Raw genomic sequence first — 21,470 nt, forward strand, 5'->3', positions numbered from 1 at the left:
AGGGGAGAAACACCACATTGCACAGCAGAGAGACTAGGGCTGGGGCGGCTTTTGGCAACTCTACGAACTGCATGGCCATGGGTACTTTGCTCACCTCCTGTGAGCCTCGATTCCTGCTGTGTAGAACGTACCTTGCTTTCCACTTATCCCCTTATAGAGAACATACCTGGAAGACATCTGGCACATTGCCTGGTACATAATATCCCCAGATGCCCACACAGTGGTAGTTTCTTCCCTTTCCCATGGCTTTGGTGCAGATAAAACTGAGATCATGTTCATAAATCATTACAACTGGGGCTCATCCCATACTAGCTGTTCAGCAGTTATGAGTTCGCTCTGCGTCGAGGGCTGTGTCCTGATTCAGAGTGTGGCCCTCAGGTCAGTAGAGCAGGGTTCGAATCCCAGCCCTGTCTACATCTGCCTGTGCAACCCCGAGTCATCTTCTCTGAGCCTCAGTTTCTCCTTCTTTAAATGAGAGTAATAGCAGTCCCCATGAGACGGGATTAGAGGATGTAATTCTATAAGTTGCCGTGACACAGAGCAGGTGCTCAAAAACCGGTAGCTGTTATTATGTGGTAGTTGGGATTATGATCCTAGCACCGAGCCTGGCTCGTAGCAAGCCTTCCCGAAGGTTCTGTCCCCAGTCCATCTCTCTTCCTGTATTGCCTGTCGGACAGCAGATCCCAGCTGGGGATCGTGCTAGGGTCACGGTGCATATTCCCATCCAAATGCCTTAGCAGCTATGCCCTTCTGCACCTTCAGAGGTTTGTAGTGGCAGCTTCAGTCTTGCCAGCGAGCTGGGGGGAGTGGGGGAGTGGGCACCCTCACAGGAGCCTTCCCCTTCTTGTTCTCAGGTGCAAGCATTTAGCTGGGTCCCTCCTGCACAGAGACCTGGGCCCTCTCCTGTCCAATCTTTGCCTGCACTGGCAAATGGGCATATTGGTTGTATGCTGGGAGCCTCCCAAGCCCATGGCTGCTGTTCAGGTTTCTCTGCTGCCACAGGGGCAGGGGGAGTGAGCTCACCAGGCAGGGGAGCAGCAGTGAGCCCGCTCCTCCTTGAGACTCCTGGGTGCCGGGCCCTGCCTCTGGTGCTTTAAATCCATCACCGCACAAACGTTGACAGCCCTGCTCATCGCTGTCATTCTTCCCATTTTACCAATGAGCAGTGCGGGGCTCAGAGTGCCTGGTAGCCCTCGCTTCAGCCGGTCCAGTGCTAAGAAAGCAGCCACGCTGGGATTCAAACCCTGGTCAGCTGACTCTAAGGCCCAGGTTCTTCTAGAACACAAGCTGCTCCCAGGTGCAGACAGCATGGACTTGAGAGCTGAGTCTTGGTGGCCCCTGGCAGACAGGGCAGACGGGTTCTGTTTGATTTGCAGAGTAGACTTCTGATTTTATTTAACGGAGCCAATATTTTTAAATTGGAAGATTTTATATAAAAATTCAGATTTCCAGCTTCTGTAGAGAAAAACAGAGGAAAAGCTCTAGCAGCACGGACTTCAAATTTCTGCCTGGCGACCGCCCTCGAGCTGAGCTGAGCTGCCCCCGCCATGGGGTGTGGCTCTCCTGTTTGCCCCTACCCCCAGCACCCTACACCCCTGCAGGCCAGCCTGCCCTGGGGACATTTACGTTCGTGATCCCCAACCTTAGCAGCGCCTCTGAGCGGTAGACAGAACGCTCACAGCCATGTAAATGTGAATGTTTTCCTGGTACTTGGGAATGTTCTGTAAAATCCGTCATTATCCACTGTGCCGGGCACATCTACAAAGCTATCACGTGATTCCCACAGGAAGGCCTGCCTCTCCTCCCCCACCGGAAGACCCTGGAGGGCTTCAGGGTGAATAGACAAAGCCCAGCTTGGGTTTCCCCTTCCCAGCTGATGACATTCCTGGACTTGAGGAGATAACGACCCTGCAGGAGAAGCCCCGTTGATGGGCTCCCCTGCAGTGGGGTCACTTCCCTGGCTGGTGGTCCTCCGTGCTCCCCAGAAGGGCCTTTCCCAGTCACAGCACAGCGAGGAATGTTCCCCTTTCTGCTTCCAGTTACTCCGAGTGTCTCAGACACACACAGAAAAGCAGAGAACAACCTCCCAGCTGGCAGCCCCCTATTGGCCTCCTGGCCTTCAAGAGGATTGCAAAGTTTTGAGAGAACAAGTCGAAAATGGATTCTTCCTAATGCAGCATCAGGGATAAACTGAGAGGCTACAGTATCCATTCTTTCACCCAGCAGACATTTTTTGTGCACGTACTCGGTGCCCTCAGAAGTTCCCAGGCTGGTGAGAATTCCCATGTGCCAGCCACGGCGGGCCAGGGTCGTGAGGGCTGCGATGGGGTGTCAGTGCAGAGGGATTGCAGGGAGGGAGGATGCTTGGCAGCCTCCAGCAGGTAACAGGGGCTTCTCAGAGGTGCCTGGAAGATCTGCCAGGCATTTCCAGAGAACACCTGGGTGAAGGAGTTCCAGGCAAGAGGGACAGCCTGTGCAGAGGCTCTGAGGACAAAGTGTGACTCCAGGATCTACAAGTGAGCCTCTAGGCTGGCTACGTTGTTTTTCCTTTCTTCCTCTGCTGTCTTAAGGGGTGGTGTGTGCACTCCTACCTATGCCAGGTATGGTTCATCAGGGAGACAGGCATGCAACCAGCCATGGTACAGTAGCGTGGGAAGCAATAACCCAAAGGGCGGTGGCTGCACAGAGGAGGGGCTGGCGACACGGTTCCTGGGGTCTCTGTTTGCACTAAACTTCTGGCCCTGCCAGACCTCATACACTTTTATCCCCTTTGGTGGTAGTTGTTGGTGAGGAAACCCAGCCTTTGTGAGCCTGCTTTAAGTGGCCTGAAGAGTGGGCTTCTGAGAAGATGCTGCGGTCCAAGGCAACGTGGGGCCTGCGTGAGCTGTAGAGCCCCTCATTCCAGAGCCCCAAGCTAAGGGATGCTGTAAACCTGCCCCAGCTCATTCCATGGTCCGCTTTATGCCCCCAGTGAAAGCCCCTCTGGAAAGTCAGAGCCCTCATGAGGTGCAGAAATGTGCCCCTACTCCTGGGCTGGGGTGCTAGGTCCCTCAACGCTGGAGACCCTCTTTATAGAGCCACTGAACATCAGAGCAGGAGGGAGCAATGTTGGTCCTTGAAGCCCAGGAGGACTAGGCGGGTGACGAGGAAGGGGGAAAAGGGCAAGTGAGCATGGACAGTAGTCCTGGGGCAGCAAGCAGTGAGGTGATGAGCTGGAATTACCAGTGTTCTGGGAGCAGAATAGCAATTAACTACACGATTAATGTAGTGTAATGTACATGCTTCTTGAGTGTGAGTTGAAGCAATCAGAGATGAAGCTCCAAATGCAGGTAGAGCCCGGACCAAGAAGAAAGCTTGGAGTGCCATCCCGTGGGCAGTGGGGTACCCAAGAAGAGCCTTCAGCCAGAACCATGGCGTATGAAGACACAAAGAAAGATGGGGGTGGGGTGAGGTGGGAGATACGAAAGCTGGAACTTTCAAGTCTGGGGCTGAGCGGAGCTGAGAGCTGTCTTCACAGATGAAGGCTGCCATTGGGAGGAAGTTAGAACTTCCACGTGGCTTCGGAAGACAGAAGGAGCATCAGCGGTTCACATTTACAAAGGGGAAGATTTGGTTCCTCGACTTCCTAATGATGGGGTGGGTGGCTGTGGTGGGCACAGACATGTCACGCCGGGCTGCAGCGACCTCGGCCAGAAATATCGTGGGGAAGAGTTCTGCCTTAGGTGAAAAGTTAAACCAGATGGCTCCCAAGTTTTCTCCCCAACCAAGATTCTAAGGTTTTGCAACTCCATAATTTTTAGGGCTTTCTGGGACCTTCTGAATCTTTCCTGCCTGACAAGACTCCCAACCCTATTGACTCCAGACATGCTGTGGCCTCACACAGCCTGCAAGTGTGTGTGTGTGTGTGTGTGTGTGTGTGTTTGTGTGTGTGAGGCAGACAGGCAGACAGAGAGACAGAGATTTTCACCATGGAGATAAAGGCAAAGGAAGTTGACTTGCCCCTTTTTTTTTCAGATTTGACAACAGAGCTTTTCTCCCCTGTGGACCTTAACCAAGTCATTGTCAATGGAAACCGATCCCTGCCCAGCCAGCAGCACTGGCTTTTCAAACACCTATTTTCACTGCAGCAGGCAAATCTGTGGTGTCTTTCTCGTAAGTATCCTTAGACCTCCTCCTCCTTCTCCACCCTGTGGTCAGGCATCTCAGGCCTAGTTTAAAAACTCTTGAGACACAGATATGATCAAATTCAATAGCATAACTCAGGGGTCACTTCAGTGTTAGTGTCATGGGTGATACAGAAGACAGGACATAACCCATATCTTCAAGAAGCGAATCGTGTAGTTAGTCTCTACTCTGCTCTTAGAACCTATCATCCACCCATCCATCCATCCATCCATCCATACATCCATACATCCATTCATCCATCCATCCACCCATCCATCCATCCATCCACCCATCCATCCATCCACCCATCCATCCATCCACCCATCCATCCATCTATCCATCCATCCATCCACCCATCCATCCATCCACCCATCCATCCATCCACCCATCCATCCATCTATCCATCCATACATCCATACATCCATTCATCCATCCATCCATCCATCCACCCATCCATCCATCCACCCATCCATCCATCCACCCATCCACCCATCTATCCATCCATACATCCATACATCCATTCATCCATCCATCCTTTACCTAACAGGCACATGCTCTGTTGCACAGGTGCTATGATCTAGGCCTTGTGTTTCACCTTGGGAATAAGAAAATAAAAATCAGCCATATGCCTCCCCATTAGGGAGCTCACGTGTGCCAGTGGCAAAGTCTGACACGGGACTGGGAACAGGGGAGATTGTTCACAACGCCACCAAATTTTACATCCTGTGGTCTGTGGTCTGAGGTCCTGACTGCCTCTGAGATGGTCCTGGGCAGATCCAATGGAATTTTACCCTCTTTGCTGCCATATTGCTGAGTTTCCAGCTGACCCCTCACCCTCTTGAACTTTGCCTTTTTTTGGAGCCACTGGACTCCCTGTTTCATGCATGGCCCTCTCCCCAGCTAGGAGAACCCTAGTGTTTTTCTTGGGCCTTCCAGACTGGACAGCCTTGACTGACCTGGGCCTCTTCCCTGCCTGGGAAGAGTCCCCACAGGGCATTTCTCCCAGAAGGTCCTGTAGAGGTAACCCTCCACTGCTGGCCTCCCTAGGACTAACACCCAACTCTTCTCTTGCCTGTAGGCTGTGTCCAGGAGCCCTCTTTCTGTCAGCTGGCAGAGGTAACAGACAGTGCACCCTTGTACTTCACCTGCACCCTCTACCCAGAGGCCCAGGTGTGTGATGATGTCATGGAGTCCAGTCCCAAAGGCTGCAGACTGATCCTGCCCCGCAGGCCAAGTGCCCTCTTCCAGAAGAAAGGTGAGTGCTTGGTTGGATCAACCCAAACTGCGTTTTTAGTGGGCTGCTGGCTCTGTGGCTTTACAAATATCCAGATCAGTTCTTCTTCTTTGAAAAATAGACTTCCCTGGCGGTCTAGCTGTTAAGACTCTGCGCTTCCACTGCAGGGGGTACGGGTTCAATCCCTGGTGGGGGAGGTAAGATCCCGCAGGCTGTGTGGAGAGGCCAAAAAAAAAAAATGTCTAAAAGTAAAGTTACCCAGGCTTCTTGTAGAGATGCAAAGGCATTTAGAAATGCAGCAAATTGACTAGAGAGAATAATCTCACTCTGGAATCCCACTGCTCATAGAAATCATGTTTTTTGCACATAGCAGGTGGAATTCCAACTGGCCTTTTATTATAGAAAATCCCAACAACTGTGGCTTCAGCAAGATAGAAGTTGATTTTACCCCTTTGAGAACATTAATGATACTATTTGGGTGGAGGGGGGTTCACCTTGCCCAGTCTTCATTTCTTCCAGCATGCTGAGATCTTTCATTTACTGTTCTATCTTCCTTGCTGGAGGCCTTTCTCAGGTGTCTGGTGACCCTTGATTTTTCCACTTAAATGTAAGACAGGGGCCCAGAAACTAACTGGGAAGCTCTGAGTGTGTTGTGGGAGCTTGTTGACTTGGGCTTTCTTGGTAGGATAATCTAGTTGGGCCACCCTTTGGGGACTCCCTCGTCCGTATGTCTAGGCCCTTCCTCCAGAGGAATCTTGTAATATCTGGCCTGGGGGCGTGAGCCTGGCTGCTTGTGGTTTAGATGCCAAATAAAATGGGAAAATTAGGGGATCTCAATATTCACCATGTAGACTGAGTGGAAAAATTCCCCGGCTTCAGTGTGGTACCCCCTCCATTACAACTCAACCTGGCACCCCCGAGAGACCCCATCCTTCCATGGTAGGAAGGGGCAGTTGTTGGCTGTGGAAAAAAGAGGAGGGCCTCTGGAGACCTAACTCCTTCTGCAGAAGCTTTCCAGCCCATTCTGTTTTAGCTCACTTTCATCCCACTGCTGCTGATACTGAAACTTTGGGGGATTCCGGAAGGTGTATGGGGTTGCTTCTCAGTTCTTCCCACAGAAAAGTCGAGAATTCAGCTTTCTTAGATTTATTAGGTCAACTTTTACTCCTCTGTGTTTTTTCTAGCTTCCAAAATTTCTCTCTCTCTCCCCTCTCCTATCCTCTTTTGCCTTGGGGGTATATGCCTTTACTATTATTTTAGTGAGATTTGGGGTGGGAGTAGACTGTAAGTATATGGGTTTAATATGCCATCTTAATCAGAAGCTTTCAGTATGGTTTGTATACCTTTGTCCCCCTACAAAGGTATCTTTATGGCTACAGCACATCTCTCCTTACATAATATGTCTTTCTTCCCTCTGTGTAGTTGTACTGCAAGATAAAGTGAAGAATTTTTACACTCGCCTGCCGTTCCAAAAGCTGACAGGGATTTCCATTAGAAACAAAGTGCCCATGTTTAACAAATCCATTTCCAATGGGTAAGCTGTTTCCATTCACTCCCGCCCCACTGCAATACTTAATAATGACCCTTCTGTTTTCATAAAGATGGTGATATATCAGTTAAAGGCACAAGCATAAAAGACTGAAAAACCCAAAGCCAAGGGTGAAAAAGTAATAAGGAGGTAACTATCTAAAAACCATGGCTAAGGTCAGTTACTAATAGTCAGCACAACATTTAGCCCTGAATATCTGGTCAGCTGACGCAAAAGGGAAACACTGACCCGTGTTTTATCAGTTAATACAAGTTATCAAGCATTGTAATAAAGTTGATCAGCGAAGTCTTCCTGTGCTGCGCTCAAAATCCAGAGAGCAAGCAGAACTTTCAACGGGACCATAGGCATATAACGACTTTTAATTTATTTAATTTTTTTCTTTAAAAAATGTATTTTATTATTGATTTAATTAGTCAGCCGTAATTTAGTTGTTTTCATTAAAGGTGATGTTTCTCTCCACCAGTCTGTGGATCTCACCCATCAGAATTACCAGGAGGACTTTTTAAAAAATGCATTCATTCCTGGGTCCTACCCTGGACCTACTGAATCAGCATTTACAGGGGGCTCAGGAATCTGAGTTTTAACTAAGCTCCCCCTGTTGAAGTTACAATTTGAGAGTCATTGATCTATGAATTGTTGATCTACGAAGTGTTGTTGGTTTATGAAACTATGCCATGCTGCTGGCATTTAAGATCTGCTTTTGAAAATGCAGATTAAAAGGTGATACAGGATAGTCTGCCTTGAGTTCTGGCTGGGCACCACCCATGCCGACAGGAAGGGGGACAAGAAGGAGGGTGGGAAACGGGGATCAGTCTGACCCTGGTGCTGGGATGGGCACTGCGGGAGCAGAGCTTGTGTGTCTGGACTCAGGAAAGGGTCGTCATAGAGGGCAGGCCCCCAGAAGTCAGTGGTAGCGATTCAGCCCGCCCCATAGGTCCTGCCCAGCACAAACCTTCAGGCCTGCTCTTTTCCCCTTCCGCCAGCTTCTTCGAATGTGAACAACTGTGTGACGTGGACCCGTGCTGCACCGGCTTTGGCTTTCTGAACGTTTCCCAGTTAAAAGGTAATAATGGTAACTCCCTCTGGTCTGCATACAGCACTTTACAGTCTAGAAAACCCGTTCACATCTACAGTCTGATCTAATCCTCAGCACCTCCTCGTGTGGGTGGGGAAGAGTGCCCTTCATTCACAAATGGGAGGTGGGGGCTTGGAGAGGGGAGGTGGCTAATAAACATGGTAGCTGGGACATGGCTCCTGGCCCAGTGCCCAATCAGCATTACACGACTCTTCTCCCTGACCCAAGTAGCCTTCCTGCCATGGCTCACTTAGCTGTCTTCTGCTCAGCTTTCAAGACCTGGGTCAGGCAGCTTGGTAGGGTGAACTTTGGATCCATCCATAGGATCTGCATTTAAATCTTGATTCTGGACAAGCAACTTAATCTCTCTGAGCCTTGGTTTTCTCATCTGTAAATAGGGATAGAAATGTTATCCTCTTCCTAGGGCTGAGTGAGGACGAAGGAGTATGATGCAAACACAGCCCCAGCATAGCCCTAGGCACACGACAGGTCTGTGCTGTCTCCATCGATGTCCTCTTTGGTCAGAAGCTCATTAGGGTAGCGGGTTTTTCATCATTGACTAAGATCGTCACTGGAATGGTGTGCTGCACCTCAAAAGTCTGCTGAAGAATGAGTTTGCAGAATTCCTCTCATTCCGTTAGAATCTTCCATCATGATCATTTCCCTGGTCCTCGTTATTTTTTGCTCCAGGAGGAGAGGTGACATGCCTAACTCTGAACAGCTTGGGAATTCAGATGTGCAGTGAGGAAAATGGAGGAGCCTGGCGCATCCTGGACTGTGGCTCTCCCGACACTGAGGTCCGCACTTATCCCTTCGGGTGGTACCAGAAGCCTGGTAAGTGATATTCTCCGAGCAGCTACATGGACATCTTTAGTTGACTGCTTCTCAACTTATGTTAGGATGATGTCCTTGGCCCCGGGAGGAGATTAGTCAGGATTCAGTAGGTGCAAGCAACAGAGACAGATTCTATTTAACTTAAGCAGAAAAGGGACGTATTGGAAGTCTGCTTGTAGACTCAAAGGAAAGATGTCCAACTAGGTCTCAGCTCCGTGGATGTATTCAGCAGGAGTGAATGGACAACCTCTTCAGTGTGACACTGTCTTCCTCAGTCTGCCCCAGAGGGTTTTGGTGGTTGTGTTCAAGCTTTAAATTTAAGGGAGAGAGTCTGGCCCTGGCCTGGTCCTTGCCGTAGAAATGAGAGTAACAGGATGGCTGACCTGGAGGAACCTTAGAGGTCTGTAACTTTGATTTCACATTCTGCATATCACCCAACACAATGCTTTGCCCAAAGTAGGAAAGGAGAGGAGAACTGACATTCCTCATGTGCCCACTGTGTGTCCGCATGTGTGCTGCGGCTTCTACACGGGTTATACAATATATTACTCAATGCCTCCATGGAGTAGACATTATTTCCTCCATTTTAAGATGAGGAGAGTATGGTGTAGACAGTGGAAGTTATTTGACCCAAACCACATAGCCGTCAAGAAGTATAGTCAGGTCGCAAACCCAGCTCTCAAGACTCCAGACTTCACTCTTCCCCTTTACCTGCTGCCTCCTGGCAGGTCTCCCATATGGCATGAGTGACTGTATGTGAAACTGTCTGGACACATTGCCTGAATGGTTTTCCCCCAGCTCAACTCAAACAACCATTTGACCAATAAACTGAAAAAATAAAGTTAATAAACGAAACCAGCGGTAGGTTGACCTCTTGTTCCAGAGCTATGTCCAGCCCGAGAGGCTTGGGATGGGGCTTTTTGGTGGAATCTGGTCCTTGACATTTGTTCATGAGCCTACTAATCCCCGAGTCATTCTGTGGCTTCAAGGCAGAGTCTTTTGGGGTTGATTGTTACCAGGCTGAAAAGAATCTTCCTTGCGGATGTCTACTTTGAGCATCCTGTGACTTGATCTGAGTTCACTCTATTTATTACTTTTATTTTATTTTAACATCTTGAATTGTTTTAAGAAGAACATCAGGAGTGTATGATGAAACATCCTCAGTGGGTTTCTATTTAGGGGGGAGGGATGTGCCATATAGAGGACGGGGAGTGAATGCCTGCCTAGGATGGTGGCCCCGCAGGAGATCCAGTGCCGGCTCTGGGTATTTAGGGCCTTCAGAACTGAACTCTCAGCCCACAATGCCTCCTCGCCCAGCTGTCCTCCCACACCTCTTCCCATCTCCCCACCCCACCGAAAGCTGGAAAATGTCATTTTTCATCTTTCTATTGCCTAGGGAAGAATTGGATAAAAAGAGGTGAAGAAATAATTCATTTGTTCAGAAATATGGGAATCATATCAGAGGGTTACAACATCTGGCAGGAGTTAGCAAGGAAAAGAACCCAAGGTGCTTATTGCCCCCACTTTTTCCATCTGTTCTGTTTCTTTTTATCTGACTGTACAGACCACTGACTTTTTCCAACGTATATTCTGTGGGGTCAGGCTGGGGACTCAGGAGTTCTGACCAAGAACTGCAGGGCAGGGAATTACAAATTCATTCAACAGACACTGACCGAATGTCAGCCATGCCCGGGGGCCTCTGGTTTTACAAATCCAGCCTCTAATCCCTGGGCTCTTACTGTGTGCCTGGCTGGATGCCAAGCACTTTATAAGTGTTATCTCACCTAATCCTCATAACCGCTGTTAGCTGAGGTTCAGGGAGATTAAGTCACTTGCCCAAAGTCACACATGGCAGGAAAATGACAGAATTTGGACCCAGAATTTTTGGACCTAGTCAGAAAGAACTGGGTCCAAATAACCAACCATATAACCATATTATATGGCTATACTCAGCCATATGACATATTCACTGTGTTATATGGCTGAGTTGGAATAAGAAATGATTCCTGTCCTCCAGGCGCTCGCAACTTGAGGAGGAGTTACAGCCTGTAGATAAATAAGCCGTTCTAGCTCTGGATTGCTCATGTCGTAAATCTAGAAGTTTTCAAACTTTACTGAGTGTCCATACTGGGTCCTGCACTGTGCTGGGCACTAGGAAGTGTGGGGTTAATAAGATGTAGTCATTTTTTTCTTAGGCGCTCACATCCTAGTGAAGAAGATGCGGGCACATTTGATTAATTGTAGCATCATAGGCTCAGTACTAGAACAGTCATATGCATGAAGTGCTGTGGGAAGATGGGAGCAAGAAATTAATTCTGCTTCAGACTGGTGGAAATCCATTACTGAAAGCCTCCTACACCCTCCTTTATGCTTCAGGGACCACCTCCTGCAGGCTCTGGCCCGCTGGTCTGGAGCTGCCCAAGCAGGCAGGTTTTCACCCTGCATGCCGCCTGCTTTCTGTGTTTGGGTGAGTGGGGAGAAAAATCGAAAAATGCCAAAATGGCGTCAGTCTCTCAGGACCCGTAGGTGAGAAACACCTCGGGATGCACATGGCTTATGGCCATTCTGGTGTGAGTGGCTCTGAATTTTCCATTTCAGAAGAGGGCCAGCTGCAGGGGTTCTGGTGGCCTGGTGTGACCCATGACTCTCCATCGGAGCAGAACTAGGTCCTCACTGGTCAGTCTTTTTCCCTTAAGTCGTCTTCACCACCCATTGCGGGTGGTGGGCTAAGTCTTAAGACTTGATGGATCATCTCCTCCTAAGACCCAGGCAGAGAAAAGGAACCTTACTCAGGGAAACTGGTTCGATAAATTAGACCATTCTCTCCGCTGGGTCACATTGACCTAGTGCAAAACCACCTTCCGATTTGTGATATATTTTGAGCCAAAACACACTCATCTTCTGGATTCTGAACCTTAGATGGTGGTGTATTCTGTTTTCTGTAGCAGACAAAACTTCCCTAGTGTAACGTTGGAAAGTCCCAACAGGCAAGCTGACAGCGTCCTTACTTTCCCCACATCCTTATCTTTGTATTATTATTTTTTTAATTGAGTGGTTAGATTTTTTTTTTTTTACATCTTTATTAGAGTATAATTGCTTTACAATGGTGTGTTAGTTTCTGCTTTATAACAAAGTGAATCAGTTATACATCACACACAATAGTAGGAAGTAGGGCCCCTGCAGGGCCAGGGAAGCCTGCACAGCGGGGGACCTGAGCCTTGAAGGATGACCTCTCTGTCAGCACAGGAGACACGGATTTTTTACAACGGAATTCTTGCAAAGAATTTCCGTTAACAGGCTTTGCCCTCACTTCAAATCCATGGTTTGGTCATTTAGTGTACTGGCATCTCTGTTGAGTGATGAGCACAGACCCCTGATTTGACTGCAGGCTGAGAGCCAGACACAAAGAAGGTAACACGGGTCCTGTTTCTGAAGAATGACACTGAGGAAGGGGAAAGGAAGGGCTATTTGCTCCTACTATGTGTCAAACACCATGGAAGCATCAGGGGTAGAAGGTCCTCCCCAAAAGCGTTTAGCCTGGCTGGGGAGGCAGAAGTGAGAGACATGAACGTCTCTCAAGCACTTACTAATGTCAGAAACAACTCTCCAGCACTCTCCCTGCATTCACTTACAACGCCTGTGGGGCTGGTACTCTCCTATCCCCTCACCAGGAGGTAATTATTCCCTCTGTATCAGAGAACTACTCAGCCCTGTGGCTTGTGTTACGGTGGGGGGGACCCACGGGGGCTTCTGAAGCAAAAAAGGGGAGCAAGAAATTTTGTTCTATAAGGGATTATGCAAAAGCCACTCTGGGGGAAAATCTGGGCGTAGATAAAGGAAAGCTGGGTGAAGGGCACAGTGGCCGCTGCGTAGGGATAGTGGGTGGGGTGGCCGTGGTCCTGCCCTGCAGCCCCGGGGGCCGCAGAGACCTGCACACGGGCAACATAACCCTGGTACTGGGCTGTGTTCTCAAAACAGAAGTGGGAGTTGAGTCTCCTAGGATCCAGGAGAGAGGCACAAACCTAGAGCAGGGAGCGCCCAGAGGGGCCCCCAGAGAGCCTGCAACCGTGTGCTTTCTGACTGCTGTCCACAGAGAACAGAAATTTGCATGGGTCTGAGCACCAAACTGAGAGGCTCAGGCCAAGCAATTATGATGCAAATGAGGCTGTTGGCAGCCACTTTCCAACAGCAGGACCCAACGAGGACGTATCTTAGCAACCAAGGTGGGAGTGCAGGGTAAGAAGGCTGCTCTGCAGTCCAGCTGCCCCAGAGCTCAGGGCTGCCTGGAGGGGGCGGCCTCTGGGGCACTGGTACCTGCTGCTCTCGGAGAACTGGGCTGCCATTCGCTCCGCAGCTGTGCGTGACTTGCAAGTGGGGCAGGATCTTTGGTTTGTTTACAAAGTCAAATGCGGCATCTAAAAAAAACAGCCGAAGCCTCACACTTCCTTTGTTCTTCTGTTAAGCAAATGTACTTGGACCCTGTAGCTATTCTAGATATGGGAAATGGAAAGGAGATGACCAGCTCTTCTCATTATGCCTCTCTGCAGCCCATGTAGAAACCACCACACGTAGGAGAATTTACTGTGCAATCCGCTCTTCACATCATCACTCACATCCCCTCAAGAGTGTCTGCCATTTACCTAGCACGGAGTGGGCTCCAGGGCTAGGCTAGTGTTTCGCAGGCAACATCTTATTTGGTCCCCAAAGAATGTGATGAGGTTGGGTCTATCCTTACCCGCATTCTCTGCTGTGCTGGCAAATGTGTTACAACTGGGGAGGGTGGCGGGGGCCCTGATTTGTTGTTTTGTAGCAGTTGCCACTTTCCGTGGTGTAAATACTCCAGCCACGGCCCATTTCATGCCACCAGCTTGATGTCACTGAAAGCAGAGCTGGGAAGAAGCAGAAGGGTTACCATCCATCTGTTTAACAAGCATGAATTAGCTGAGCAACTTGCTCAAGGTTACACGGTATGATTCTCTGTAGGGGCGTCCCCAGGGACGGAGTCCTTCCCAGGGGCTGAGGCTCAGTGCCCCGCGGCCCAGGGAAGCTGAGAACTTTCAGGGCTCAGCTATTCCTGTACAGTGAAGAAGGTCCCACCCAAAGGGCCGACAGCCCCCCGTCAGGAAACACTGATGGAGGATGAGGAAGGGTAAGTAGAGCAGCAGCAGCCCCAGAACTATGTGATGAATGCCTGGCTGAGACGCGCACACAGTAATTCTCCCTGCGGGTGTGTGGCAGCTCGCCTCACTGTTCTCACAGCAGTAGACGTATACGGTTTCCAGTGTTTCGTTAGTGCTGTAAAAATGTTTCCTTTGCAAACCGAGCTTGCTTTGAATTTCCAGATAAATTTCCAGAAGCAGAATTACTGGGTCCAAGGGTGTGGGCATCTGAATGCCCTCGATGTAGATTCATCAGATTGTTTTCTGAAGATTGCACTGACTCTCAGGGTCTTTGCTCTGAGAAAGCGAAGATGGACATTTAAATAAACAAGCTGGGCCCCTGGGTGCTGTAGAGCATGGTGGGTGGTTCTGAGTCATTCTGAGTTTTGTGGGAGGAGCTCACAGAATGTTGGGTGACAGGAGCCTTAGCTCAGCAACCCTCAGAGTGAGTCCCTGGACCAGCAGGGTCAGCCTCACCTGGGAACGTGTTAGAAACGCCGGATCTCAGGCCCCAGCCCACACCTGCTGAACCAGACAGTCAGCAGATGGGGCCAACGTGGTGTGTGTCATCAAGCCCTCCAGGGGATTCCAATGTCTGCCAAAGGATGGGAACCAGGGCCATAGAATGATGACCAGGAGCAGGTGCTTCTAGGCAGATGGAGTCAAGCAGGAGAGACACACGACAGCTGGGGGCTCAAGAACTCAGGGAGGCTGGGTCGTGGCATGTCTGACCAAAGTGAGGAAGGCGGCGGAGGGGATGGGATGGGAGGGAACCCAAACCGGGACTTCGGGGACCAGAATAGAGCATGACTCTGACTCGAGGCTTTTCATGGAGGCAGACAAGGCCAAGAGTCAAGGACAAGGGTGTGTCACTGTGAAAGGGCGATATTAAGAGTGAATAGTGGGGCTTCCCTGGTGGCGCAGTGGTTGAGAGTCCGCCTGCTGATGCAGGGGATGCGCGAACTGTATGCCCAAAGGTTTACATACAACAACTCATCTAAGCCTCACAACCCTGAGAGAGGTACTGTCATTACCCCCATTTTACAGACAAGGAAACTGAGGACAGGGAGGTGAAGCAACTTGCTCAAGGTCACACAATCTCACCCTGGGTTGCTGACCCTTGACTGTGAGCCCCACCCATGACCCTTGACCCCTGACCATGCTACACCATAGCTCAGAGAGGGAGAAGATCTGACAGCACTCCTAGTTTGGGCCACTGGAAGAAAAGGATGCTGAGGCTTTGAAGATTTTGATTTGTTCAGTAAGGGAAGAGGAAGGGGAAGGGGATAATGGGCACTCACGGGTCACCTGTTGGGTCTGCACGGTTTCTCATTTAATTCTGACATGATCCTCATGTGCCAACGCCAGAACTGGGTACAGAGGAAGCCAGGTAACTTGTCCATCTGCCCTGCTTCTAAGAGGCATATGGAGGTTCGAGCCCAGCTCTGTCTGCCCTCCTACTCCAGGCTCCGTCCACCTGCCACACAGCCTGTGGTGAATAGCGGCCGTCTAGTGAGCTCTCACCCTGTGTCTGGCCCTACACTACCTCCTGTCATGCCCACAGCCATTCTCAGCATATGTTGTGTCATCCTCAGGGTACAGATGTGGAAACTGAGGCCCAGAGAGGCTAAGTGCCCTCCCTGAGTGAGTCAGTTAAGCCATGGTGGTGGGCGTTTCACTTGTTCACTGTGTGTCCCTGGGTGCTCACTCTCTGGAACATGGTAGGTCTGCACTTCTTCTCCGCTGGCTTTGGAAAACGATGTGAAGATGACGAGTGCTGTGTGTCACTCGTCGGCAAAGCTGTGAGAGCAGGAGTGAGGTCCCCTGCCGCAGCGTCTGTGAGGCAGGGGCTTGATGGCGCCTCCCTGGCCTGGGCCTCGAGGGAGGGTGACACAGAGGAGAGAAAGCAGCCCAGCTGCAGTGAGTGTGTGGTGCCAGGTTGGTTTAAGCCCCTGAGATGTCAGGACGTCCCTTCAGCACAGCCTAGCCCGTTCTGACCAGGCGGGAGTGGTGCCGGGCACTGTGGGCCCACCGTCTGCCTTCCAAGTTTGACTTTTCTGTCACCAGGTTGGACCTCTAGTCTGCCTTTCAGGACTCAATGATCGAAAGGGTGAAAAAGAGCTAAAGGGCTGCCGTTGTCTTCTTTTGCAGTTGCTCAAAATGACGCTTCCGGTTTTTGCCCTTCGGTGGCTTTGCCTCCCCTCACAGAGAGCGGTAAGTTCATTGTCTTCCTAATTTCTCCGATGTGATGCGGCCTCATCTTTCTCCTTGCTTTTGTCCCGCAGTTTATAGCTCCCACGACCCTCTCACATCCATGAACTCAAGCCCCTCTCAGTTCACACATGCATAGAGAGGGCCAATGCCAGCAGCACATCGCAGCAGTTTACATGCCAGCCAAGGAGTGCGTCCAACTGGCCGCAGAGCGCGGCGGGAGCCCAGTCCTCCTGCTTTTCATTCTAAGGTTTGTTGCACCCTGTTGTGTAGTGACTAGGCCTGCACAAGCCCGGGGCCGTGTCAGGAAGAGTAGCGCTTGGGAACTATGTGCAGAGGAGTCGGGGCTCCGAGCCGTCGGTGCCCCGTGCAGCACAGTGACATCTGAGGCCGGGCGCTGGCCCTGATCCCAGGAGCACCACCTGGGCTGAGGCTGCCATCTCCTTCTGCACATGGCACCATCCCCACCACACACACCCTGTCTGGCGGCAGGAAGCGCGGGGCGGTGGTCGCCATGGGACCGGGCAGGGCAGCGTGGGCTTCGCTGCATGTCCCTTTTCTGCTTCCCCTTAGTCAGGAAATGAGAGGCTGTCATCATTCCTGTCCTGTGACATGATGTCTGAGGGGCACTAGATGTCTGTCATTATGGTCCTGGCTGAAGGGACAACATGTAGCTCGCGTAGGAGAGAATCATTTGTCATCAAGGCTGGGCTGAGAGTATAAATGTCCTCAACCATGTTGTCACTTCCTTCCCTCAGTTACAAGAGCTGACTTAGTGTGTATTTTTTTCCCCTGAGCATTCTGTACAGAATATCGATGTCTACATAATATCGATGTCTACAGAATATCGATGTCTCTAAGACATTTGATCTTCACACCAACCTCAAGGGGCAGGTCCTATTTTCCTATTTGTTAATTACAGAAAAATTCAAACAATGCTGAAATACAGAAGGAAAAAATCACAGAATTATTTAGAAGTTACTCCATGTCAGTTCATACATTGGTTTATTTCCTAATCTCCTTAGACTTTTCTGTATGGAAAAGTAGTTGTAATCTTGCTACAATGTTACGTGTCTTGTTTTTACCTAATATTGCATCATGTGTATATTTCCAAACAGTTATATATGTCTAAGCCATTCATGTATGCATGTGTATATTCATTCATTCATTCATTCATTCATTCATTCATTCATCTGTCTATGTTCTTTGCCTTAAAATGCTCCCAATCTGGTGATGAAGAAACAAAGACAGTACAGTGATCAACCACGGTTGTCACATTATCCTACTAGGTCGACGCACTTGCGTTCACTAACTCATTCCTCTATTTCTGGGCATTTGATTGTTTTTGACTCTTCACTATTACGAAAATACCACAAGAATACCTTGGTACATAAAGCTCTTTCCAATGTTGAGATTATTTCCTGGGGGCAGACTCTCCAAAGCAGAATTACTGGGTTTGAAAACTCTAGATTTTTTGACTCTAGATCTATATTGCCAAATTAGTCCCAAACACTTGTTTGTTGTTGCAGACTTACTAGCAGTGAATCAAAGTGGTTTCTTTTTTGTTGTTGTTTTTTTAATAAATTTATTTATTTTATTTATTTATTTTTGGCTGTGTTGGGTCTTCGTTGCTACGCATGGGCTTTCTTCAGTGGCAACAAGTGGGAGCTACTCTTCATTGCAGTGCACGGGCTTCTCATTGCGGTGGCTTCTCTTGTTGCAGAACACAGACTCTAGGTGCTTGGGCTTCTGTAGTTGTGGCTCGCGGGCTTTAGAGCACAGGCTCAGTAGTTGTGACACACGGGCTTAGTTGCTTCGCATGTGGGATCTTCCCAGACTAGGGATCGAACCCGTGTCCCCTGCATTAGCAGGCGGATTCTTAGCCACTGCGCCACCAGGGAAGTCCCTCAGAGTGGTTTTTTTTCCATCATGTGCTTAGAATCCTTAAGTATTATCACTAAAAATATCATTTATTAAATTTACGGATAAAGAAAACTTCCGTACCTAATGTCAAATGCATATATTAGATAGGAATCGATCAACACATAAACCTCTTCAGGTGATTTTACAATGCTTCCAGTCTGTTTTTGCTAAAATTTGTATTACTGAGACTTGAGTTACTAACAAAAGAAAGAAAAGGTGTAGAATTCCACATCTCCCTTCACACACACACAAAGTCTATGGAGCTGAGTAGATGTTTTGAAGGCGGAATGAGATGTCACGGTATTTTCAAATGTGCCTTTGACGAGTGTGATCTGAAAGCAGGAGAGATGGGGGGCCGACATTCCACGTGTGCTTAGAGCTTCCAAGTTGGAATTAAGAGGTTGAGCATGTTCCTTTGACGGGAGTCAGAGGGAGGACATCATTCTGCCCTCGGGGTATTGGTATGTCTATGTGATTGTGACATGGATTGTGTGCGTGTGCACGTGTGTGTGTGCTCACACTTGCATGTATATACCAAGCATACGTAAAACCCTCATCTTTATGCACTTTTTATTCGGGGAGAAAAGGAAATATTTATTAAATACCAAGCAGTTCATAAATCATTTAATGCTCAGAAGAAAGTTAGATGGTAACAAGGTCAATTTTTCAAATAAGGAGACTGAAGCTCTGTTAGGTTAAATGATCAAGCTGGGATTGGAACCCACATGTGCCTGCCTGGCCCCCCTCAGAGTTAGATGAAAATATTTGGTTTGAACTTCTGGAAAGGGTGACAGAGATGGACTTCCCAGCCCCAGACTTGTCGGAAGACCTAAAGTCTCAGCCTTGTTTCTTTTATGAGATTGTGTGTATAAGCTGCCCATTCAAAGCCTCTTTGAAAATGGGATTCTGATGAGCTGATCGGTCGATGGGGATGGTGAAGCCCAAGGTGGCTTGTGAAATCTCAGGGGCCTGTCTTGGGTACATACACTCTAAACGCTTGGTCTATGTTGCTCCCGAGAAGGCTTCAGACACATTAACGGGTGGGGGGCGGGGTTTGAAGACAGCGGGAGTTTGTCAAATGGGTGTTTCAGAAAGTCTTTCCAAAGAGACTGCACGTGCAAAGGCCCAGGACCACAAAACAGCCTGAGGCATTCAGACATTGGAAACGGTCCAGGGTGGTGGGCCTAGGGCTGTCAGTGGGAGAGGCAGAAGATGATCAGTAGAGAAATGCTGTAGCTTGAACATGGAGCCGGCGTGGGACTTCGTACTGGGTTTGGAACTAGACCTTGGCAAGGTCTCTTGGGAGCGCTAGGGTGGGCATGAACAGAGAAGCGTGTTATGGCAAAACAGATTCCTCTTTCACTTCAATTTAGTTCAATTTGGTGAATATCTATTTTGGAAAATGGATTCTGAATTGTCACTTACGTTCCAGGAAAGGTGTGCTGTGTTGAAGGTCTTGTTTGCAAAGAGAGTATCCCACCTACTAATTAGGAGAAAGGCACAGGAAGAAAGAATTTAAGGAGATGAGCCACTTACCAAAGTGAAGCCACTTCCAGTGGCAGTGGGAGCCTGGGGAAGGCTCCCCCCAAATTCACCACAGACAGTGAAAGCACCCAGGCACATCATGGCCAGTCTGTGCCATAAAGGCCAGTGTGCATTTGTCAGATGGCCAGGAGGGGGCAGGGGGCATCCTGGGCAGAGGGCAGTGCATGGACAGAATCCCGGGGCCTGCATTAGCACCGCACATGCAGGGAAATACAGGTAGCTCAGGACTGCAGGGCCAGGAGGGAGGCTGGACAGGGAGGGGACTGGGGCCAAACATTCGAGTGCCTTGGGTACCACAAATCCTTGAAGGGTTTTAAGCAGTTCCATAATGAGCTTTAAAATGACTCAAACGCTCCCCCTTAGGGCTGTGTGGGAGATGCACTGGTGCCTGACGAGCGAGGCTTTGAGAGAACGAGGACAATTGCGTCGTCTGTATGTAGAGTGCCGTTGTACGCTCTTTAGGGAAACGTTGTATGCTTTTTTAAACGGGCAAAACAGTAAAGGTGATATTTCTTCATAAGAGAAAATGTCCATTGCTTCTTAAAAGACCCATGACAACCCAGCTCAGGGTTAGCATGAGATGTCTTTTCAGATGTTGGACCCTGTCTGTAGGATGACCACTGTCTGCCCCCTCCTGCAGGCCAAATGGGGGGCGGGGAGGTCTTCCAAGGGCTAATTCCCAGGAGAATTGACGTTTTGCTTGTCATCCACTATCTCAGAAGCTCTTCTCTTAGAGGTGCCATTGAAACAAATTTAGATTATCTAGAGTATTTAGATTGCAAGCGAGGGGAAAACACAGATGTGAGTCTTTAAAAAGTTATACCTGTACTCTTAAGTTCCTTTCACCTGAGGAACTTCAAAATACCCTTTAAAAAATGCCCCAGCCCTTGACTGTGATCACAGGTTGCTACCAGCAGATCGAGGCTGTGGGTGAAGCGGCAGTTGAGAGGGTGTGACGCATGGCTGAGAGGGATGCCTGGTGAAAGTTTGCCCTGCTCAGCGTCACCGGCCTGGAGCCCAGTGACAGTAACAAAGCTGTCCCTGGGTATATGGAGATAGAAGTGGCCACACCAGCAGTCTTTTTTGGGACCTGCGATTTGTAGTCAATCACTTTTGTCTGCCTTGCCTCTGGCTTTTCACAGCTGTGCCAAAGGGTTGATAGAATTCAGTTGATCTTTTCTGCAAATGTTTTCCACTAAGCTGGAGACAGAGTCGTGTGATCCTAAAAAATGTCAGCACTGGCAGGAGTGTGTGCATCACCTAATTGAGGGAAACATCGGGGCATTCTGGTGTGGAGATGAGATTTGAAGTCCGTCTGCCCAGCTTCCAATCCTGTTCCATCACTTAACACATGGGTACTCTGGGGCCAGATTCCTCAGCCTTGGCCTTCGTAAAATGAGGATGATGGTGAAAAGTAAGAAATATCAACCTAGTAGGCTTGTGTTGTGGAATAAAGTAGAAGGCTCGGCACAAAACCTGATAAGAGTGGGTGTTTAAGAAATGTCAGTAATAGTGCCCAAGTCCAAACCCATCTTTTTATAGAGGAGGAAACTGAGGCAGAGAGAGAGAAAGTGACTCTCCCAAGTCACAGCCAGTTAAGGGCAGAGCTATAAAATCATGAATTTTTATATTCCTAGGTATTGAGTGACTTAATATGTCAATCACTATGCTAAATGCTTTCCATATTTTAATCCCCACAACGGCCCTAGGCAGTGTGCACCATTATGTCCATTTTACAGATTTGGAAACTGAGGGTCAGAAAGGCCCAACGTCACA

At 49.1% G+C, this 21,470-nt stretch overlaps 1 protein-coding gene across 1 annotated transcript in view; it reads left to right on the forward strand.

The window, feature by feature from the left end:
* The window catches only part of TG (thyroglobulin), a 239,456-nt gene that overhangs the window by 85,376 nt on the left and 132,610 nt on the right, over positions 1–21,470 (forward strand). Inside the window, exons 29-34 of the mRNA XM_024741005.1 lie at positions 4,015–4,152; positions 5,243–5,419; positions 6,821–6,932; positions 7,931–8,010; positions 8,713–8,856; positions 16,167–16,229. Coding sequence (XP_024596773.1) covers positions 4,015–4,152; positions 5,243–5,419; positions 6,821–6,932; positions 7,931–8,010; positions 8,713–8,856; positions 16,167–16,229 — 714 coding nt within the window. The remainder of the gene's footprint in view (positions 1–4,014; positions 4,153–5,242; positions 5,420–6,820; positions 6,933–7,930; positions 8,011–8,712; positions 8,857–16,166; positions 16,230–21,470) is intronic.

Source organism: Neophocaena asiaeorientalis, unplaced genomic scaffold (assembly GCF_003031525.2).
Source record: "Neophocaena asiaeorientalis asiaeorientalis breed wild unplaced genomic scaffold, Neophocaena_asiaeorientalis_V1.1 scaffold177, whole genome shotgun sequence".
Lineage (NCBI taxonomy): Eukaryota > Metazoa > Chordata > Mammalia > Artiodactyla > Phocoenidae > Neophocaena > Neophocaena asiaeorientalis.